This window comes from Pocillopora damicornis, chromosome 10 (genome assembly GCF_964200805.1).
Source record: "Pocillopora damicornis chromosome 10, jaPocDami1.2, whole genome shotgun sequence".
Lineage (NCBI taxonomy): Eukaryota > Metazoa > Cnidaria > Anthozoa > Scleractinia > Pocilloporidae > Pocillopora > Pocillopora damicornis.
The window spans coordinates 5,219,285-5,240,028 of record NC_142679.1 but is presented as its reverse complement, the minus strand read 5'-3'; the positions used below and the strand labels follow the sequence as shown (position 1 = coordinate 5,240,028).

The 20,744-nt window shown below is 38.4% G+C and overlaps 2 protein-coding genes and 1 pseudogene across 2 annotated transcripts; 1 reads left to right on the top strand and 2 right to left on the bottom strand.

The window, feature by feature from the left end:
- Positions 1 to 2,006: 2,006 nt before the first annotated feature.
- On the bottom strand, positions 2,007 to 7,539 carry LOC149038592 (fibrinogen-like protein A). Its single transcript, XM_089184861.1, has 4 exons — positions 7,368 to 7,539; positions 6,070 to 6,281; positions 5,120 to 5,252; positions 2,007 to 5,011 (listed from the first exon to the last, which is right to left on the bottom strand). The coding sequence occupies exons 1-4, from the start codon at positions 7,537 to 7,539 to the stop codon at positions 4,395 to 4,397; spliced, it is 1,134 nt and encodes a 377-aa protein (XP_089040987.1). The 3' UTR covers positions 2,007 to 4,394.
- A 2,252-nt stretch (positions 7,540 to 9,791) lies between these two features.
- On the top strand, positions 9,792 to 14,349 carry LOC149038591 (endonuclease III-like protein 1; annotated as a pseudogene).
- Positions 14,350 to 15,738: 1,389 nt separating this feature from the next.
- LOC149038590 (fibrinogen-like protein A) lies at positions 15,739 to 20,259 on the bottom strand. Its single transcript, XM_089184159.1, has 4 exons — positions 20,121 to 20,259; positions 18,766 to 18,977; positions 17,729 to 17,861; positions 15,739 to 17,620 (listed from the first exon to the last, which is right to left on the bottom strand). The coding sequence occupies exons 1-4, from the start codon at positions 20,257 to 20,259 to the stop codon at positions 17,004 to 17,006; spliced, it is 1,101 nt and encodes a 366-aa protein (XP_089040285.1). The 3' UTR covers positions 15,739 to 17,003.
- Positions 20,260 to 20,744: the final 485 nt, after the last annotated feature.

The window sequence follows — 20,744 nt, the reverse complement described above, 5'->3', positions numbered from 1 at the left end:
AATCTGTTTTCCTAATGGCAATGTATTGTTTTTGTCATTGTTTTCTCTATCTAAGAACTGAATGCATGATGTAGAATGGGGCTGTGTAGAAATTATACCACTTTTTGCTTGGTCAATGTCAACACATTCATTTACCCCCAGCAATTGATTGCATCCCACTTTTCATTTGAGTTATAAGATAAATTATGAAAAATAGTTCAACAGCTATATGTTTAACCCTTTACACCCCAACATGATAGTATGCATATCCTTCATACAGTTCTCCTCACATATCCTAAGGTAATGACAAGGAGAATTTGTGTACCAGGAGCTTCTTTGCTTGGTGATCATTTCCTTTTTTCCCAAGGGTTCAAGGGTTATAGAGTAATGAGAAATTAGATGTTAGTCACTCTTAAGGGTTAAGGTGGGTGAGGATCAGTTTGCAGAGTATAGCAGTGCATGCACAAGTTCCCTTTTAAAAGTCAATTGCATGCAAAAATTGCTGCATTGTGTCAAGATCTGTCATACTCTGCAGCCTGGGATGAGGTTGAGGTCTCCTCATAAGAACCTGGACAACTGGACCAGTCTTTTTTCAGAGATCTTGCCTTACTGATGTTTATTTGTCAAGTTTTTTGTGATGATTTTGGTTCCTTTTTTTCTTACTTGCAACAATAGAGATCTTCATGTATGAGCTACTGGAATAAAAGTTGTAAGGATACACCCTCATCCTGGCAACCATTCTTAAATTTCCCATTTAACCCTTAAAACCCAAAGGATGAGTAACATCTAATTTCTCCCTACAATATCACTCCTGAATCACTCATTAAGGTCATGAGAATTAAGGAAATGGTCATCAGGAAAGAAACCTTTTTATTGGCAAACAAATTCTCCCTGTCAGCACCTTGGGAAATGTATAAAGAACAGTGTGAAGAATATGCATACTGATGTTAGGGTGTAAAGGGTTAAAGAGTAGCCAGTCAGAAATCTTGCATATAAGATTGAAATTTCCCTTCTAATCAGAAAACAAAGTCTGCTGATTAAGCTTGCCATGTCATCAGACTCAACTGAAGAGTTTGTTCAGAAGAAAGAGAGTGCTTACAAATATTAGTATAATTCTACCATTGTCCTATCACAAACAATGAAAACTAATTGACTATGCTGCATACTATCTGAAATTTATGAGGAGAATTTATTTGATAATCAGGAGCTTCTAGAATTGGACATCATTTCCTTTATTTTCATGATTTTAAGTATTTGATGCAAGGGTGAAACTGTCAGGAGAAATTAGAAGCCAGTCACTCTTAGGGGAAAGAGGGTTAAGACAGTCCAGTATCAATGGTTCATCTCTCCTCACTTTTGTTGTCAGTCTGATATCAAGTACTTATCTCCCTCATGCTGTCAAGTCAAACAAAAGACCAAGTTACTTTTGCTGCAATGGAAAAGTTAAAGGCTTATGGGTTAACAAAAGAGAACATTCTTACAACATCAACAAGCAAAATTGACTGGCGTAAAGGCTAAAAAAGCTGACATTTCGAGCGTTAGCCCTTCATCAGAGCAATTGGAGGAATTGTGGGTTAGAATTTCTAACAGACCAGGATGGGTCAAAAAACGTACTAAACTGCCAGAGGAAACTAGAATTGCTGTAGAAAGCTGGTGAAAAGTGATTTTGAATGATACCAAGTTACACAAATTCTCTTCACCATGTGTTTTGCTCCTTCCTTGCCAAAGCCTTTTCACTTACTGCCACATTTTAGAGACCCAGCTATTGTGCAAGTTCCAAACAACTTTTACAAATATTCTGAAATAAACAAGCTTTTGGTCCTTCCTGACTTTCAAGGAGCAGAATGCAAAAAGGAAAACTTTAAGGACTTTCAGACCTAGGTTCAAGAATCTCTAGATGCATAGCAAACCTTGACTATCATATGCTGTTCACCCATAACCAACAGTTAAATAATTAGAGGGCTTCAGAGACTAAATTATTGAACTCTTTTTCTGTTTTCTCAGAGAGAAGTGGGATGAACTGAATGTATTGTTGGTTGGATTTGGTCAACAGACATGTCCACCTGTAAGTCCAATGTGCAAGTTCTGTCTTAACTCCAAGATCTGTCATGAAGGTTAAAGAAGGAGCAGAGGAAAAGCTGAGGAGGAAACTAAGAAAAAACTTTCACCCAGAAAGGATAGAAAGGACACTAAGACTTAAGGGGAAATTAAGTTTTACTTTAACTTAGGCTGTCCTTGTCTTTAGCCCTGGGCCATGTTGTGCAAAGCTGGGTTGAGGTAGCTTCATGGTTAGTGTGAAATCTGATAGCAGATCTTAACCCTCAAACTCCCAGAAGTGATTCATATGTAACTTCTCCTTACAATATCCATGCACTATCCAGCAAACAGGTAATGAGAAGGTAGAAGTTGTTATCTTGATCTAGCACCAAATTCTTGCAACTAATTTACAAGGAAATGTTAAGCAGGTAGAGGAGGAAATTAATAATCAGATCTTGGGAGTTATAGGGTTAAAGCTATAGAAGAAATATATAATGAACTATCAACTGTTTGCCCTTCAGGACGGCGGAACAACGGAGAACCCTCACCAGTGGAAGAAGATTGGAGTCGTCAAGGCGTTGACGCTTCCTATTCCGCTTGCATTCTGCCTCAGTTATCACCCGGCAATAAGTGCCACTTCTTGGTACGCGCTACTGATGTTAATGGACGACAGGGTGAGTGCAGTGAGGCCTGCACTATTACTCTCAAATAAATCACTTTGGCAATAAGAGAAACTGTCTTGTACAGCTCTTTATCGGCACTAATAGTACTTACGTATAAGAAACTTAGTGTGGGGTCTTCAAGTTAGATTTATACCTCAAGAATACAACGGCAATCAGTGATAGACAATCTGTACAGTACTGAACTTGTAGTATTTGTGAATCGAAATTTAATATATGTCTTCTTCGCTGTGGTTATACGCCGCTGAAGCCAGACGTATTTACATCTTTTTACTTTTGAAGGAAAGAATCGCGATCTCAGATGCGTGAAATTTGTTTTATTAAGTCAAGGATATGAATTAATCGATTTTTTTACAGTATTGATAGTTAGTGATTTGTAGATTTTGTTTGCTTTTAGAAATGGGAGATTTTAAGAATGTGTTGCCTTTTTTTTTTGTTTTTTGTTTTTTTTGTCGTCGTATAATGACTGGCAGAACGAACTATTGATCAACCCTTTTGATGTGTTATCTTCAACAATGGGGGATCATCATAGGATGGTGTGGGTGTTGGGATTTTAAACTCGATCGATCAGATCCTTAGGCTGAATGTGAAATCGCGATGTCAACCTGTTTCCCAGTCCTCTCCAGCATGAATCTTGAGGGAAAACAGATAGAACCCTGGAGAGGAGGCTCTCTCCCCTTCCTTTTTTTTTTTTTTTTTTTTTTTTTTTTCAAGTCATAGAAAGCTCCCCCGAACTTCGTTTGAGTTGAGTGAAATCTTTCAGTTCTTCCATTCGTGAACATCTAACTTGCAATACTTTCTTTTTTTGTCTAATTATTTTTTGCTCGACAATACGTTGAAGGGAGGAGATCAGATTCGCGGAGGATTTAGCAGCCAAAATATTTCGACGCCCCTCAAAAAAATTCAGAAAGCATTACTTTTATTTTGCCTTTCTCTAACGACTGTGGTAACTAAGTCTGTAAAGAAACATACTGGCCTCTTTTACGGATAGTTTTAACAGTCCTTCAGAAAATGTGCTTTTTGTATGTACATACTTCCAGCATCGATGGCAACAATTGGCGTCGCACTTGTTACATATTCGTGGGCTATTAAATTACTATGATATAAAGACATGCTTAGAAGTTCAGAGAAGTTGCGAAGGCTTTATTTTACCAACACTTTTTTATTATTTTTATTTCAAGAAAGTAAAAGCCTTTTTCACTAACACGGCTATAAAACCAGATCATTTGTAAATAACAGTTTTTGAAACATGTGGTTGGCCTGTTACTTCAAGGTTTGCTTTTGATCGCTTCACTTTGTTTTGGTCTCTTGGTGTCTTGAAACAGGATTAGACATGATGGTCTGTTTATAATATGAGACATCTGTTCGTGGGGTGCTAATGAAACATCACCAATAGAAGGAAAGGTTTCACATTTCACTTCAAGTTGAAGAAAGCGATTTCATGTCGGTATTTAAAACCTAGTGCTGGACTAAATTATGTGTCAATGTATGCTATGCTATTATGCTAATAATATATCAATGGATTTCAGTCACCTTTACAGCTGTTTTTGGTTGTAGCGCTACGCAGCACCGGGCGTTACATGACAACTTGAGTTGTCATTGCAAATTCTATGAAGGCTGCATTAGTTAGTGCCCAGATCTCTTCGTCGAGTTCCTTGCATCCCTGAAGGTGACGTATGGTGACTATAGCAGTTTTGTTCAGTTATGCCTTACTTTCATCTCAGAGAGATTTAGGTTAGGGTGAGTATCCCAAGGACGCCAGTTTGGACCATCCCTTGAATTGAGATTAACCTCGCCACATTGGTTTGCCCACCATGCACCATTAGGAAAACACTTTCCAAGGAAGTTGTCATTATCTTGGTCTGGTGTGCCGAATTTCATCCCTCGGATATTCAATTTAGGATCTGTATTACCATAAAACCCATTTCCGATGTTTCCTTCGTACGAAGTCATATCGCATCGATACTTTTCTGTTTCGTCAGCTACCCGAAACCCACCATATTTGGCATATCCCTTTGTGCCGTTGGTTCGGTGCAGATCTATTCGAAGAATGCTGTCTGAAGAGGCGATTCGGTGCAAGTTGTCGTTTCCAAGCCAGAATTCTTTGGACACGTCGCCAAAGCCCACTCGATACTCTACCCACGTTCGTCTAAAGCTTTGCTTGTATGGACGGGAACGTCTCTGAATCACAGTCCACCCACCTCCATCTGTGGTTTGGTCACAGTACACGTTTATGACCCCTTGACCATCTGGGTTGATTTTATAAATGCCATTCTGATTCGCTCCTAGGGTTTTCAGCTGCTGACAGCTTCTCACTGTACGTGGAACAAAGGAAACATAATATGAGACTTGTTGCTGAAAGAAAATTATCGCAAATTTAAGCGTTCTTCTCTTCTATTTAGTCACGAGTTACCCACCTCCGCTGTGCTCTTCGCAATACACTCCTTTATAATCCTGTCGACATTCACACGTGAACATCCGGGGATTCCAACACGCGTCAGCACATGTTCCACCATTTTGACATAAAGCCGAGGTGCAAACAGGTCTATTTCCTCCCTGGGTGAAAATTGGGAAGAATGGTACGTACTTTCATCCTTTTATTAGGCGAAACTTACCATGACAATACCTTATTAGGTTGAAATATATTTTCGTTCTTAGAGCTAACGTTTCTCTCTCAAAATGAGTATAGAAGTTTGATATTTTCAAAGTTTTGTATATCGAGCAACGATTTTGTCTCTATTTGAGCAAATTATATTTACCCAGGATTTCCTTCTAGAAAATAAGCATTTTATGACATCAATTGTGTCAATAACAAAATTCTCAAGAATGAGTGGTTCTTTTATCAGTAAAACAGCTCTTATTTGCGGCTTGATTGGCTGTTCCATGTCCAAATTGTTTGATTTCACCTGTCCAATTATAAGCAATTAGCAAAAGTTAGCCAGTCAAAATGGAAAAAATATCTGAAGTGCATTAAGCATTCGATATTTCTAACAACGTTTAGACTTCCGACCTGAACTTTTGCTATATGAATCGATTCGTGTGCGCATGTTTAAATTAAAGTTTTCATTCCTGCTCGTAATTTCAAATCATTCGCCCGATTGCTGCCTGAATTGTACTCCCGCCCACTGAGTTCCACCACATTTCAACTTACTGTGTTTCGGGCTAGAAATGAAGGTCTTACAAATGTTCAGTTTTAGGCAGCCACACTGTTCTCTGAGATAAAGGCATTTATTTGACCTCTCGATATGATTTTGACACCACCTTGCTCAGAAGATGGAATTTGAAAAACCGAAGACCTCAAAGGTTCCTGCGCTTGGTAGGTTTAGCACTGATGATTAAGTTTCTAACTGATCTGTAAATTTCTATGACTCACCATCTGTGTCGTTGGCTCGTAGTAAGTGATGCCTTTTCTTAAAACAAAGTCATTTGGGGCTGTCGCTTTTGATTGGTCACTTAATTCACATGTTTTCCCTGAGTTTGCATAATTAAACGATCGACAGCGTGCATCCCGTAGGCATTCCCACGTACAGTCTATCGGGCACGTGACAGTGTGCGTAGCAATCACGTGATTAACCAGAGTGTAGCCTAGAACAGATGCAAACATATCGTCATATATGAGAGTTTTCTTCAAGATATATCTTACATAAAACAAAAAGAGAGAAATCAAGAGAACATTAACGACTTGATGAAAATCGCAAAAATTTAGAAGATATTGGGAACACTTTGATTGATCGAAAGCCTATCGTTCATTGTACAAGTAAACTCAGGGCTCCATTTTTAAAAGCGAGAAGGCGCACTTTCTATCGTTTTTTTAGGCGTCAGAGCACTTGGAACGTTGGTAATCATGCACCCTCGGGTCGTGATTTACAACTTTTCCTTGTGTTCTCAGTAACATCCCGTGTGAGTTTTTGCGTCTGAAAACCGACAGGAAGTGAAAAGTATTGCTTAGATATTAACATATCTTTACATGGAATTATTTTTCTCATGTTTCGAAAATTACTCAGTCTCAGTTTCGTAAATTTCCGGCCAGTTCTATCTTAGGCTGTTCGCAACTCTTCGATACGCAACAAGAAAATACACAAGCCTTCAAAGTTGTTGGTTCTTAATTCTGGAAACCCCTATAATTAAGATTCCCACTCATCAGACGATTTTATGCTCTATCACAGTGAATTTGATCACCGGTCTTCCTTTTCATCCTCATCGTCCTTTTTGGCCATGGTTTACTCTAGTTTGATCGTGTCTGCAACACGTTATCTTGAAGTAGTTCCATTTGAAGGTGAATAAAATTCCATCATTACCATTAACTTTATTCCATCACAACTACAAGCAAAGCGATGTCAGGGAGGAATGCACGACACGAAAAGCTGAATTTTACAGCTTGAAACGAGCTCACGTTAAGAGAAAGATAACTGAATGCTTTGCTTCGACTCGCGACTAGGTATTAAAGTGTTTTTCGCTAAAATACGAAAATTTGCTTGTGTTGTAACTGATGGATTAAAGTCAGCGCACCACGATTACATTACCTTCAACCCCACTATTCAGTTAAATAGTCTCAACAAATCTTCTCGGTTCACATTGGTTCTACGTCAAGTTTTCTATCTTTGTGTTGTCCAAGATCTATTTTTACTATTATTTGCAGTGCGCAAATTAAGTGTTTAAGTCAAGCTTTACCTTTTTCAGGATGTTCATATCTTCTTAAACAAGACAACCGCCCAGGGTTTGACGTTCCTGATAGACTTTGAGCTGAGGGAGTTGTAAACTTCCAGCACAAGAGAAACTGAGAATGGAAGAGTAAAGTGAGTCGCTGCATTGTTTTCAAGTTACTTCCACTCGCCTTTTGCATTAGTTCACGATCAAGATAAAGTCGTGATAAGGAAGCTTTGACCTCAATTAGTCGCTAGTGCGTCGACTTGAAAATGAATAATTTAGGAGTGAAAATATTTCTCATCCACAGTTTGTTTATGTGTTAGGGTTTTAGAAACTTGGCAGGAGATTGGCGAATAACATTTATTATTAAAAGCTCGATCAGCTTCAAAACTTGAAACACTCAGTAAGGATTCTCTTCTATTTCTATTGAAGAAAGATTAGACGGTTTAAGGGGGGAAAGTAAGTGTGCAAGGTTTTCTGAGGAAGACATTGATAACATTTCACGACATTCGTTCACTGACTGAACCAGTTCGTGCACTAATTATAGCATTCTCTTTTTTCAATTGCCATGGAATTAATTAACTTAACAGTTTTCTGGGTTTTGTGGTGCTTTTATCTTGCAAATAATTACCTTTGGGTTCAGTAGTCTAGAATCTAAAACTAAATAATAGTAGTCTAGAATTCAAAACTAAATAATAGCAGTCTAGAATTTGAAACTGGATAACGATAGAACTTAATTAAAGCTAGATAAAATTAGATAAAAACCGATTGCATCCACATAGACACAACATGAAGGTTTTATCTAATCTTTATTGTGGGTTTAGTTTGCAGCTATATTAACGACCCTTGAACTCCCAAGATCTGATTGTTAATTCTCCCCTCTAGCTGCTACACATTTCCTATGAAATAAGTCACGAGAGTTTGGTGTAAGATCAAGACCATTAACTTCCACATGATAAGTTTGAGTATTCTCATTACATGTTGGCGGGTAATGTATGGATGTTATAGGGAGAAGTTACATGTTAGTCACTTATAAGAGTTAAAGGGTAAAGCATTTTGAGGCAATCCGCGCGTTATGTAACCTCTTATCAATCTCTGAAGAGTTTAAGTCCTGACCTTACTTTGTCTACTTTCAGGAATAACACTTAAGCGATCAGGTAAACATCGTTCAAAACGAAAGCTAAGCCTACAAGTTTTCGAAAGAAAAACTAAATATGAATAAGATTCTGCTTTTATTAAAATTTAAAGAGAGAACGTGAGTCAGCTCTCGTCTACATTAATTATTAAGCACTTACCAGGCGAGATATACGTATAAATTTGAAGTCCTGATGCGAAAAGGTACTGACCCGCAATGTAAGAATTGTAGAGACTGTACGGGGTATTTATTTTTAACCTTAATCTATAAATGCGCGAAGGCGCTAAAGAGCGCACGTAACGTGAATTCAAGTCGGAACAATACTGACCCGCAACGTACGCATTGCATAATCTGTAAGGGGTATATTCTCTTTATACATAAATACACAAAGGCGCTGAAGGACGCTAAACCTAAATTTGAATCCTTGTGAAATAAATGCTGATTGCTTTCAAACTGCACGCAAACTCCAAATCATGAGCTTGATGCTTCGTCCTGTTCCTTCAGGAATAACGCTAACATCCTACCGATCGACTAAACATCGCTTAAAACGCAATCTCAGCATAAAAAAAAGACTTTCAGAAGGAAAAACTTCCAAATAAATAAAAATTGTGCTTTTATATTAAAGTTTGAAGAAATAAGGTGAGACAGCTCTTTGCATAAATTATTTAGTATTTATCGGGTGAGACATATGTGCAAATGCCTCGTCCTAACACGGAAGAAAACAATACCTATTTTGACTTTTGGACCCCATAATAAATTATTTACAGTGAGACGGACAAAGGCCTTTGGAGTTGACACTGGGGAAGAGAAAAGACAAATCAAAGCTCCATAGAAGATTGATGGAAAAATTTATATCTCGTGTAGTTAGCCTTTTTTTAACTTATTTTTTTCACTCACTATTTAATTGAATCGGACGAACATGTAGCAACTAAGGTTTAAAACAGCGCAATCTTCTTGTCAACATCATTAAATCACGATCTTCTTAAGCTCAAAATTTTCAGTAAAATTTCATCAGACGATATTTGATGCCAAACAAGAGATTGTAAAGTTTCTAATTTCTTGTTGATGCCTATTCTTTGTTCTTTTGGGTTTAGTGTGAAGAAAATTCAATGGAGAGGATGTGCTGATAGGGAATCAGTTTTATTCTGCGGCAAATCTCCGGCTTTCTGTTGTGACTAATTACGTAATCAGCTGGTCGAGTGACATCACTTTCCCGCCAAAATCAGCGTTCCATGGCGAGATCGGGGAGGACTGCTCACGATAATACTGATAATGGCAGACATGAGGGAGACTGACGATTCAAACATTTGATCAGTTTGTTTTCACGGATTTCCAGGATGAATACTTTCCCGTATTTCACCTCAAAAGGAAGACAAACACGCTCGGCGGCTAGAGAAGCAATCGCAACTTTGTCAACGAGCCAAAAAGGAACCAAGAAGGCACATCAAAATCGAATACGAGAAGCGACATGAAGACTCGTCTAGGGACGACAAGAAAACTGAAGATGTTGCGGCCAAGAAGCGTAAAAAAGACAAATCCACGGCACAGACACAAGGTTCAACTTGGCAGCCTCCTAACTGGAGAGAGCAGCTTGCAAATATTCGTGAAATGAGAAAAACACGCGATGCCCCAGTTGATTCACAAGGATGCGAGAAGACAGCTGATGAGAGCCAGTCACCAGAGGTGAGAGGAGATGAAATCGGCAGTCCAGTGGGGTGGGGTAAGGGGAGCCGACACAGTGGTCTCCTCTGAGCCAACTAAGCTTGTTTATGAGAAGTAGAAACGTTTTGGGTAAAATTTACCCCTTTTTGCTTGGTCAATGTCAACACATTCATTTACCCTCAGCAATTGATTGCATCCCTCTTTTTATTTGATTTATAAGATAAATTATGACAAATAGTTCAACAGCTATATGTTTAACCCTTTACACCCCAACATTATAGTCTGCATATTCTCCATACAGTTCTCCTCACATATCCTAAGGTAATGACAAGGAGAATTTGTGTAACAATCAGGAGCTTTTTTGCTTGGTGATTATTTCCTTTCTTCTTGTGACCTTGATGTGTGATTCAGGGGTTATAGAGTAACGAGAAATTAGATGTTAGTCACTCTTAGGTGTCAAGGGGTTAAGGTGGGTGAGGATCAGTTTGCAGAGTATGGCAGTGCATGCACAAGTTCCTTTTTAACTCGTGAATTGCGCGCATGCGCAAGAGCGAGTTATAGATACGATGTGGGGAATAGCATTCGCTCGCTCGCTCGCTCGCTCGCTCGATTGGTCGATTCCTGTAAACTTTTTTTAGATTTTAGGCTTTTGAGTGCATTTTATAGTTTTTGGCGAGCAATAAACAGACGAAATGGCGACCTTTGTTGCTAAGAATAGTGGTGGGGTGAAAAAGAAGCCAATGATAATCTTAAAAGAGTTTTTTTTTTCGTTTTAGTTTCAACAAGCGGCGCCAGCGACTGGCAGGCATGCAAGGATTCACACTGAAATAACAGAACAACCTTCGTTTTTCATAAAATTGTAATTTACAGTCCTTGAACTTGAAAACAATCCGAAGATTCATTGAAAATATCACTTACTGCGAAGCGCTCGGAGTTTACAGATGTTCCAAAGCTTTTTCTGTTATAGCGTGAGAATGAGGACAAAATTGATCATTACGTTTCGTCGCGTGTGTTTTTCCTGTGAGAAGCAACAAAAGATGCCGGCGACTGACGAAATAACAAGTTAACACGAAAATCAGATAACACCTAAACAAACAATTTTAGCTACCAATTTTCAGTGAATTTTTAAAGAACAATTTTCTTTTAAGTTTCAAGACAATTTGAAGATTCAACATACAAACAACGTACTAAAATGCGAAAGTTACACACCACAAAATTGATAAATAGGCCTGAAATGAAATTCTATCTTGTTATTGATCATACGTTGCCTAGCACGTGACCTAAATCTACCCAGGCGGAGATCCAAAATGACGGTGGCAGGCTTGGCTTAGTTATATCACTCAAAACTCGTTCCCGTTTGTCTCATTTGATAAAGAGGGAATCGTTAATGTTTTCATTAAGACAGTATTGCCTTGATTTTCTAATATTTACAACGAAAGACAGTAAATTTCACTTTTCACCCACATTTACTTCCAACCTTTTCTTTTGAACCAGAAACAAAAATGATAGACGTTGAAAACACATGACATCATCCACCTTGTCAAATGTAATAACATGATCATTTCAATTGTAATGCCTTCTTATCCCAACGTTACTTTGTTTCTCTGCTACATTAGCGAACACTGAACTACTGCTCGTACTCTAGATATGACAATCAACCACAAAATTCCCTAAACCAGATAACATTAAACATAATCTAAAAAATCATGTGTCAATTCACGAGTTTGCTCACAGAGCACTTTGATTAAAAGTCAACTGCATGCCAAAATTGCTGCATTGCATCAAGATCTGCCATACTCTGCAGCGTGGGAGGAGGTTGAGGTCTCCTCATAAGAACCTGGACAACTGGGCCAGTCTATTTTCAGAGATCTTGCCTTACTGATGTTTATTTGTCAAATTTTTTGTGATGATTTTGGTTTCTTTTTTCTTACTTGCCACAATAGAGGTCTTCATGTATGAGCTACTGGGATAAAAGTTGTAAGGATACACCCTCATCCTGGCAACCATTCCTAAATTTCCCATTTAACCCTTTAAACCCAAAGGATGAGTAACATCTCATTTCTCCCTACAATATCACTCTTGAATCACACATTAAGGTCATGAGAATTAAGGAAATGGTCATTAGGAAAGAAACCTTTTTGTTGGCAAACAAATAGAAAACCTTAGGAAATGTATAAAGAACAGTGTGGAGAATATGCATACTGATGTTAGGGTGGAAATTAAGGGTTAAAGAGTAGCCAGTCAGAAATCTTACCTTGCATATAAGACTGAAATTTCCCTTCTAATCAGAAAACAAAGTCTGCTGATTAAGCTTGCCACATTATCAGACTCAACTGAAGAGTTTGTTCAGAAGAAAGAGGGTGCTTACAAATATTAGTATAATCCTACCATTCTCCTATCACAAACAATGAAAACTATGCTGCATACTATCTGGAATTTACGAAGAGAATTTGTTAGACAATCAGGAGCTTCTAGAATTGGACATCATTTCCTTTATTTTCATGATTTTAAGTATTTGATGCAAGGGTGAAACTGTCAGGAGAAATTAGAAGCCAGTCACTCTTAGGGGAAAGAGGGTTAAGACAGTCCAGTATCAATGGTTCATCTCTCCTCACTTTTACTGACAGTCTGATATCAAGTACTCATCTCCCTCATGCTGTCAAGTCAAACAAAAGACCAAGTTACTTTTGCTGCAATGGAAAAGTTAAAGGCTTATGGATTAACAATAGAGAACATTCTTACAACATTAACAAGCAAAATTGGTGAACTTATCTACCCTGTTGGCTTCTGGAAGGTGAGTAAATTTTTATGTTAGTTAGTTTGATTTTGACAGAATTTACTCACTAGAAAAGTAACTTGCAGAATAGTCTGAAGGCCTTCTCTCCCCTTATTAACTAAAAGTTTTGAATATTTTTTAAAAACTTACTAGTAGGGGCGCATTTTAGAATAGCTACTGATAATAATTTTTTCATCATCAGGTATGTTAAACAGGGTTCAGGGGGGTCTTATATTAGCATGTTACTGAATCAAGGGGGCTATTCCAAGTTGATTTATTATTTTCAGTTGTCACTTTTTCGCCTACAAAAGGGGGTAGATTGGTTGATATCCTCCATACAACCCTCTGAGTTCCCCCCCCTTTATTATAAAAACCATTAGCAGAAGTCTAGAAGTAGAAAAAGAAGCAACAAAAATGGTTCAAAATCTGACACTGAACTCCCTTTTTAACTTGTAACACTTTAACTCGCAGAGGTGATCAATATGAAACTGTTCCTAATAATAGGTAATTTAGTGTTAACAACTGAGTTGAAAACATAAATTGGCTTGCGTAAAGAGTAAAAAAGCTGACGTTTTGAGCGTTAGCCATTCATCAGAGCAATTGGAGGAATTGTGGGTTGTGTGTGGGTTGTGTGTGGGTTGTGTGTGGGTTTATATGCAGAAAGTGGAACTACACTATTGTTCTGTCACCATATTCTGACCACTTTCTGCAAACTTCCAGGTGTGGGCCCAAAAATGGTGCATATTACCATGAACATGGCTTCAGGGCACAAGTGACTGGAATTGGAGTTGATACTCATGTTCATAGAATTTCTAACAGACTGATGGGTCAAAAAACCTACTAAACTGCTGGAAGAAACTAGAATTGCTTAGAAAGCTGGCTTCCAGGGTAAAAGAGATTTTGAATGAAACCAAGTTATGCAAATTTTCTTCACCAGGTGTTTTGCTCCTTCCCTGCCTTTTCAGTTACTGCTGCATTTTAGAGACCCAGATATTGTGCAAGTTCCAAACAAATTTTACAAATATTATGAAATAAACAGGCTTTTGGTCCTTCTTGACTTTTAAGGACTGTAATGGAAAAAGGAAATTTTTAAGGACTTTGAGACCTAGATTGAAGGTTCTCTAGATGCATAGCAAACCTTGACTATCATATGCTGTTTACCAATAACCAACAATTAAATAATTAGAGTGTATGGTTTCAGAGACTAAATTAGTGAATTCTGTTTCTGTTTTCTCAGAGAGGAGTGGGATGAACTGAATGTATTGTTGGTTGGATTTGGTCAACAGACATGTCTTCCTGTAAGTCCAATGTGCAAGTTCTGTCCTAACTCCAAAATCTGTCCTGAAGGTCGAGGAAGGAGCAGAGGAAAAGCTGAGGAGGAAACTAAGAAGAAACTTTCACCCAGAAAGGATGGAAAGGAAACTAATACTTAAGAGAAAATCAAGTTTTACTTTAACTTAGGCTGTCCTTGTCTTTAGCCTTGGGCCACGTTGTGCAAAGCTGGGTTAAGGTAGCTTCATGGTTAGTGTGAAATCTGATATCAGATCTTAACTCCCAAAAGTGATTCATATAACTTTTCCTAACAATATCCGTGCACTATCCAGCAAGCAGGTAATGAGAAGGTAGAATAAAGAAAATGATCCAAAAAAGGCTTTTTAACAAAGCAGTAAGGAAACCTGGATTAAAATTTAACCCTGGGTTAGCACTAATCAGCTTTCCAACCACTGAGCCCAGGTTAGCATTGGTCCTCAAACCATGTCTCAAGACTGGTTCCAACTGTGTAAAATAAATGTACAGGTTCGTGATCCATTGAAAAAAATGCGAGAAGGAAGCAAAATCAAAGACTGTGAGACCTAGGTAACAAGGAGGTTTTTTTGTGAAAGATTTTTTATAAGTGGCACCCCTTCCTTAAAGGGAGAAATCTGCCGTTGAATTTGATTCAGAAATTAGTTTATACTTAAACGGTGGATGGCAATGAAGGCGCGCTCTGATTGGCTACTCAAACTCCTTTTATCCTTTGCTATTCGCCTTACAAAGCTATTCACAATTATCTATAAGACCCCAACAGCCTACCCAACAGGGTCTACCGCCATGTTCAGGGCAACATTCCCCTGTATCTCCAGCAACAGAGACTAAAGACCCCTCTCCGAAACCTAATGTCTCCATAACGGTTGCTCCAAGCGGTATCGTTTTGTCGTGGTATATGGCTCTTGAAGAGAGACACGCGCCTATAATGAACTATCAACTTTTTGCGCTTCAGGACGGCGGCACAACGGAGAACCTTCACCAGTGGAAGAAGATTGGAGTCGTCAAGACGTTGACGCTTCCTATGGCTTGCACTCTGACTCAGTTATCACCCGGAAACCACTTCTTGGTACGTGCTACTGATGTTAATGGACGACAGGGTGAGTGCAGTGAGGCCTGCACTATTACTCTCAAATAAATCATTTTGGCAATAAGAGAAACTGTCTTGTACAGCTCTTTATCGGCACTATTGGTACTTACGTATAAGAAACTTAGTGTGGGGTCTTCAAGTTAGATTTATACTCCAAGAATACAACATCAATCAATGATAGACAATCTGTACAGTACTGAACTTGGAGTATTTGTGAATCGAAATTTAATATATGTCTTTTTTGCCGTTGTTATACGCCGCTGAAGCCAAACGTATTTACATCTTTTACTTTTGGAGGAAAGAATCGCGATCTCAGATGCGTGAAATCTGTTACGCCAAGGATATGAGTTAATCGATTTTACTGATTTGTAGATTTTGTCTGCTTTTAGAAATGAGAGATTTTAAGAATGTGTTTCCGTCGTTTTTTTTTTTTTTTTTTGTCGTCGTATAATGACGGGTAGAACGAACTATTGATCAACCCTTTTGATGTGTTATTTTCAACAATAGGGGATCATCATAAGGTGGTGTGGGTGTTGGGATTTTAAACTCGATCGCTTAAATACTTAGGCTGAATGTGAAATCGCGATGTCAACCTGTTTCCCAGTCCTCTCCAGCATGAACCTTGAGGGAAAACAGATAGAACCCTGGAGAGGAGGCCTTACCCCCTTCCTTTTTTTTTTTTTTTTTCTTTTTTTTTTTTTTTTTCAAGTCATAGAAAGCTCCCCCGAACTTCGTTTGACTTGAGTGAAATCTTTCAGTTCTACCATTCGTGAACATCTAACTTGCAATACTTTCTTTTTTTGTCTAGTTTTTTTTTGCTCGACAATACGTTGAAGGGAGGAGATCAGGTTCGCGGAGGATTTAGCAGCCAAAATATTCCGACGCCCCTCAAAACAATTCAGAAAGCATTACTTTTATTTTGCCTTTCTCTAACGACTGTGGTAACTAAGTCTGTAAAGAAACAAACTGGCCTCTTTTACGGATAGTTTTAACAGTCCTTCAGGAAATGTGCTTTTTGTATGTACATACTTCCAGCATCGATGGCAACAACTGGCGTCGCACTTGTTACATATTCGTGGGCTATTAAATTAGTATGATATAACGATATGCTTAAAAGTTCAGGGAAGTTGCCAAGGCTTTATTTTACAAACACTTTTTTATGATTTTTATTTTCAAGAAAGTAAAAGCTTTTTTCACTAACACGGCTATAAAACCCGACCATTTGTAAATAACAGTTTTTGAAACATGTGGTTGGCCTGTGACTTCAAGGTTTGCTTCTAATCGCTTCACTTTGTTTTGGTCTCTTGGTGTCTTGAAACAGGATTAAACATGATGGTCTGTTTATAATGTGTGACATCTGTTCGAGGGGTACTAATGGAACATCACCATTGGAAGGAAAGGTTTCACATTTCATTTCAAGTTGAAGAAAGCGATTTCATGTCGATATTTAAAACGTAGTGCAAGACTAAATTATGTGTCAATATATTATTATGCTAATAATATATCAATGGATTTCAGTCACCTTCGCAGCTGTTTTTGGTTGTAACGCCACGCAGCACCGGGCGTTACATGACAACTTGAGTTTCCATTGCAAATTCTATGAAGGCTACATTAGTTAGTGCCCAGATCTCTTCGTCAAGTTCCTTGCATCCCTGAAGGTGACGTATGGTGACTTTTTTTGTGTAGTTTTGTTCAGTTATGCGTTACTTTCATCTCAGAGAAATTTAGGTCAGGGTGAGAAGCCCAAGGACGCCAGACCGGACCATTCACTGAATTGAGATTAACCTCGCCACATTGATTTGCCCACCATGCACCATCAGGAAAACACTTTCCAAGGAGGTTGTCATTGTCTTGGTCTGGTGTGCCGAATTTCATCCCTCGGATGTTCAATTTAGGATCTGTATTACCATAAAACCCATTTCCGATGTTTCCTTCGTACGAAGTCATGTCGCATCGATACTTTTCTGTTTCGTCAGCTACCCGAAACCCACCATATTTGGCATATCCCTTTTGGCCGTTGGTTCGGTGCAGATCTATTCGAAGAATGCTGTCTGAAGAGGCGATTCGGTGCAAGTTGTCGTTTCCAAGCCAGAATTCTTTGAACAAGTCGCCAAAGCCTACTCGATACTCTACCCACGTTCGTCTAAAGCTTTGCTTGTATGGACGGGAACGTCTTTGAACCACAGTCCACCCACCTCCATCTGTGGTTTGGTCACAGTACACGTTTATGACCCCTTGACCATCTGGGTTGATTTTATAAATACCATTCTGATTCGCTCCCAGGGTTTTCAGCTGCTGACAGCTTCTCACTATACATGGAACAAAAGAAAAATAATATGAGACTTGTTGCTGAAAGGAAATTATCGCAAATTTAAGTGTTCCTCTCTTCTATTTAGTCACGAGTTACCCACCTCCGCTGTGCTTTTCGCAATACACTCCTTTATAATCCTGTCGACATTCACACGTGAACATCCGGGGATTCCAACACGTGTCAACACATGTTCCACCATTTTGGCATAAAGCTGAGGCGCAAACAGGTTTATTTCCTCCCTGGGAGAAAATGGGAAGAATGGTTAAACGTACTTTCATCCTTTTATAAGTTGAAACTTACCATGACAATACCTCATTAGGTTGAAATACATTCTCGTTCTTAGAGCTAACCGTTCTCTTTGATGTTGGTCTGTACCCTTAATTCAAGATGAGTATAGAAGTTTGATATTTCCAAAGTTTTGAATAGGAATTCATCTTTCCCTCTCCTGTTTTCCTTCAAATGAAATTTCGTTTCCGGTGTATATCGACCAACAATTTTGTCTCTATTTTAGCAAATTATATTTACCCGGGATTTCCTTTTAGAAAATGGGCATTTTATGACATCAATTGTGTCAATAACAAAATGCTCGGGTATGAGTGGTTCTCTTATCAATAAAACAGCTCTTATTTGCGGCTTGATTGGGTGTTTCATGTCCGAATTGTTTGATGTCAACTGTTCAATTATAAGCACTTAGCAAATGTTAGCCAGTCAAAATGGAAAAAATTTCTGAAGTGCATTGAGCATTGGATGTTTTATAACAATATTTAGACTTACGACCTGAACTTTTATTATATGAATCAACTGCGCATGTGTAATTTAAAGTTTTCATTCCTGCTCGTAATTTCAAATCATTCTCCCGATTGCTGCCTGAATTGTACTCCCGCCCTACTACATTTCAACTTACTGTGTTTTCGGGTTAGAAATGAAGGTCTTACAAACGCTGCTCTGTGTACATGTTCAGTTTTAGGCAGCCATACAGTTCTCTGAGATAAAGGCATTTATTTGACCTCTCGATATGACTTTGACACCACCTTGCTCAGAAGATGGAATTTGAAAAACCGACGACTTCAAAGGTTCTTGCGCTTGGCAGTTTGAGTGGTGATGATTAAGTTTCTACCTGATCTGTAAATTTCTATGACTCACCATCTGTGTCGTTGGCTCGTAGTAAGTGATGCCTTTTCTTAAAACAAAGTCATTTGGGGCTGTCGCTTTTGATTGGTCGCTTAATTCACATGTTTTCCCTGAGCTTGCATAATTAAACGATCGACAGCGTGCATCCCGTAGGCATTCCCACGTACAGTCTATCGGGCACGTGACAGTGGGCGTAGCAATCACGTGATTAACCAGAGTGTAGCCTGGAACAGATGCAAACATATGGTCATATATGAGAGTTTTCTTCAAGATATATCTTACATAAACAAAAAGAGAGAAATCAAGAGGACATCGACGACTTGATGAAAGTCGTAAAAATTTATAAGATATTAGGAACGCTTTGATTTATCGAAAGCCTATCGTTCATTGTACTAGTAAACTCAGGGCTCCATTTTCAAAAGCTAGAAAGCGCACTTTCTATATTTTTTTAGGCGTCAGTGCACTTGGAACGTTGGTAATCATGCACCCTCGGGTCGTAATTTACAACTTTTTCTCGTGTTCTCCTAACATCCCGTGTGAGTTTTTGCGTCTGAAAACCGACAGGAAGTGAAAAGTATTGCCTAGATATTAACATATTTTTACATGGAATTATTTTTCTCATGTTTCGAAAATTACTCAGTTTTCGTAAATTTCCGGCCAGTTCTATCTTAGGCTGTTCGCAACTCTTCGATACACAACAAGCAAATACACAAGCCTTCAAAGTTGTTGGTTCTTAATTCTGGAAACCCCTATAATTAAGATTCCCACTCATCAGACGATTTTATGCTCCGATCACAGCGAATTCGATCACCGGTCTTCCTTTTCATCCTCATCGTCCTTGTTGGCCATGGTTTACTCTAGTTTGATCGTGTCTGGAACACGTTAACTTGAAGTAGTTCCGTTCGAAGGTGAATAAAATTCCATCATTACTAAAAGTGACCATACAAGTGAAGAGAGTTCATCTCTGAGATTTTCGAGCGAAGTTAACTTTATTCCATTACAGCTACAAGTGAAGCGATATTAGAGAGGAATGCACGACACGAAAAGCCGATTTTGACAGCTTGAAACTAACTCACGTTAAGAGAAAAATAACTGAATGCTTTGTTAGTTGAAGTGCTTCGACTCGCGACTCGGTATTTATGTGTTTTTCGCTAAAATACGAAACTGAATTTGCTTGTGTTGTAACTGATGAATTAAAGTCAGCACATCACGATTACATTACCTTCAACCCTACTATTTAAATAGTCTCAAAAAATCTTCTCGGTTCGCATTGGTTCTGCGTCAAGTTTTCTATTCTTTGTGTAGTCTTAGATCTATTTTTGCCATTATTTACGGTGCGCATATTAAGTGTTTAAGTCAAGCTTTACCTTTTTCAGGATGTTCAGATCTTCTTAAACAAGATAACAGACCAGGGTTCGACGTTCCTGTTAGATGTTGGGCTGAGGGAGTTGCAAACTTCCAGCACAAGAGAAACTGAGAATGGAAGAGTAAAGTGAGTCGCTGCATTGTTTACAAGTTACTTCCACTCGGCTTTTGCATTAGTTCACGATCAAGATAAAGTCGTGATAAGGAGGCTTTGACCTCAATTAGTCGCTAGTGCGTCGACTTGAAAATGAATAATTTTCGAGTGAAAATAGTTCTTATCTACAGTTTGTTCATGTGTTAGGTTCTAGAAACTTAGCAGGAGACTGGCGAATAACATTAATTATTAAAAGCTCGATCAACTTCAAAATTTGACACACTTATTGAGGATTCTCTTCTATTTCTATTGAAGAAAGATTAAACGGTTTAAGGGGGGAAAAAAGTGAGCAATTTTTTCTGAGGAAGATATTGATAACATTTCACGACATTGGTTCACTGACTGAACCAGTTCGTGCGCTAATTGTAGCATTCTTTTTCTTTTAAATTGCCATAGAATTAATTAATTTAACAGTTTTCTAGGTTTTTTTGTTTCAGGAGTCTCACGAATAACATTCATTATTTAAAGCTCG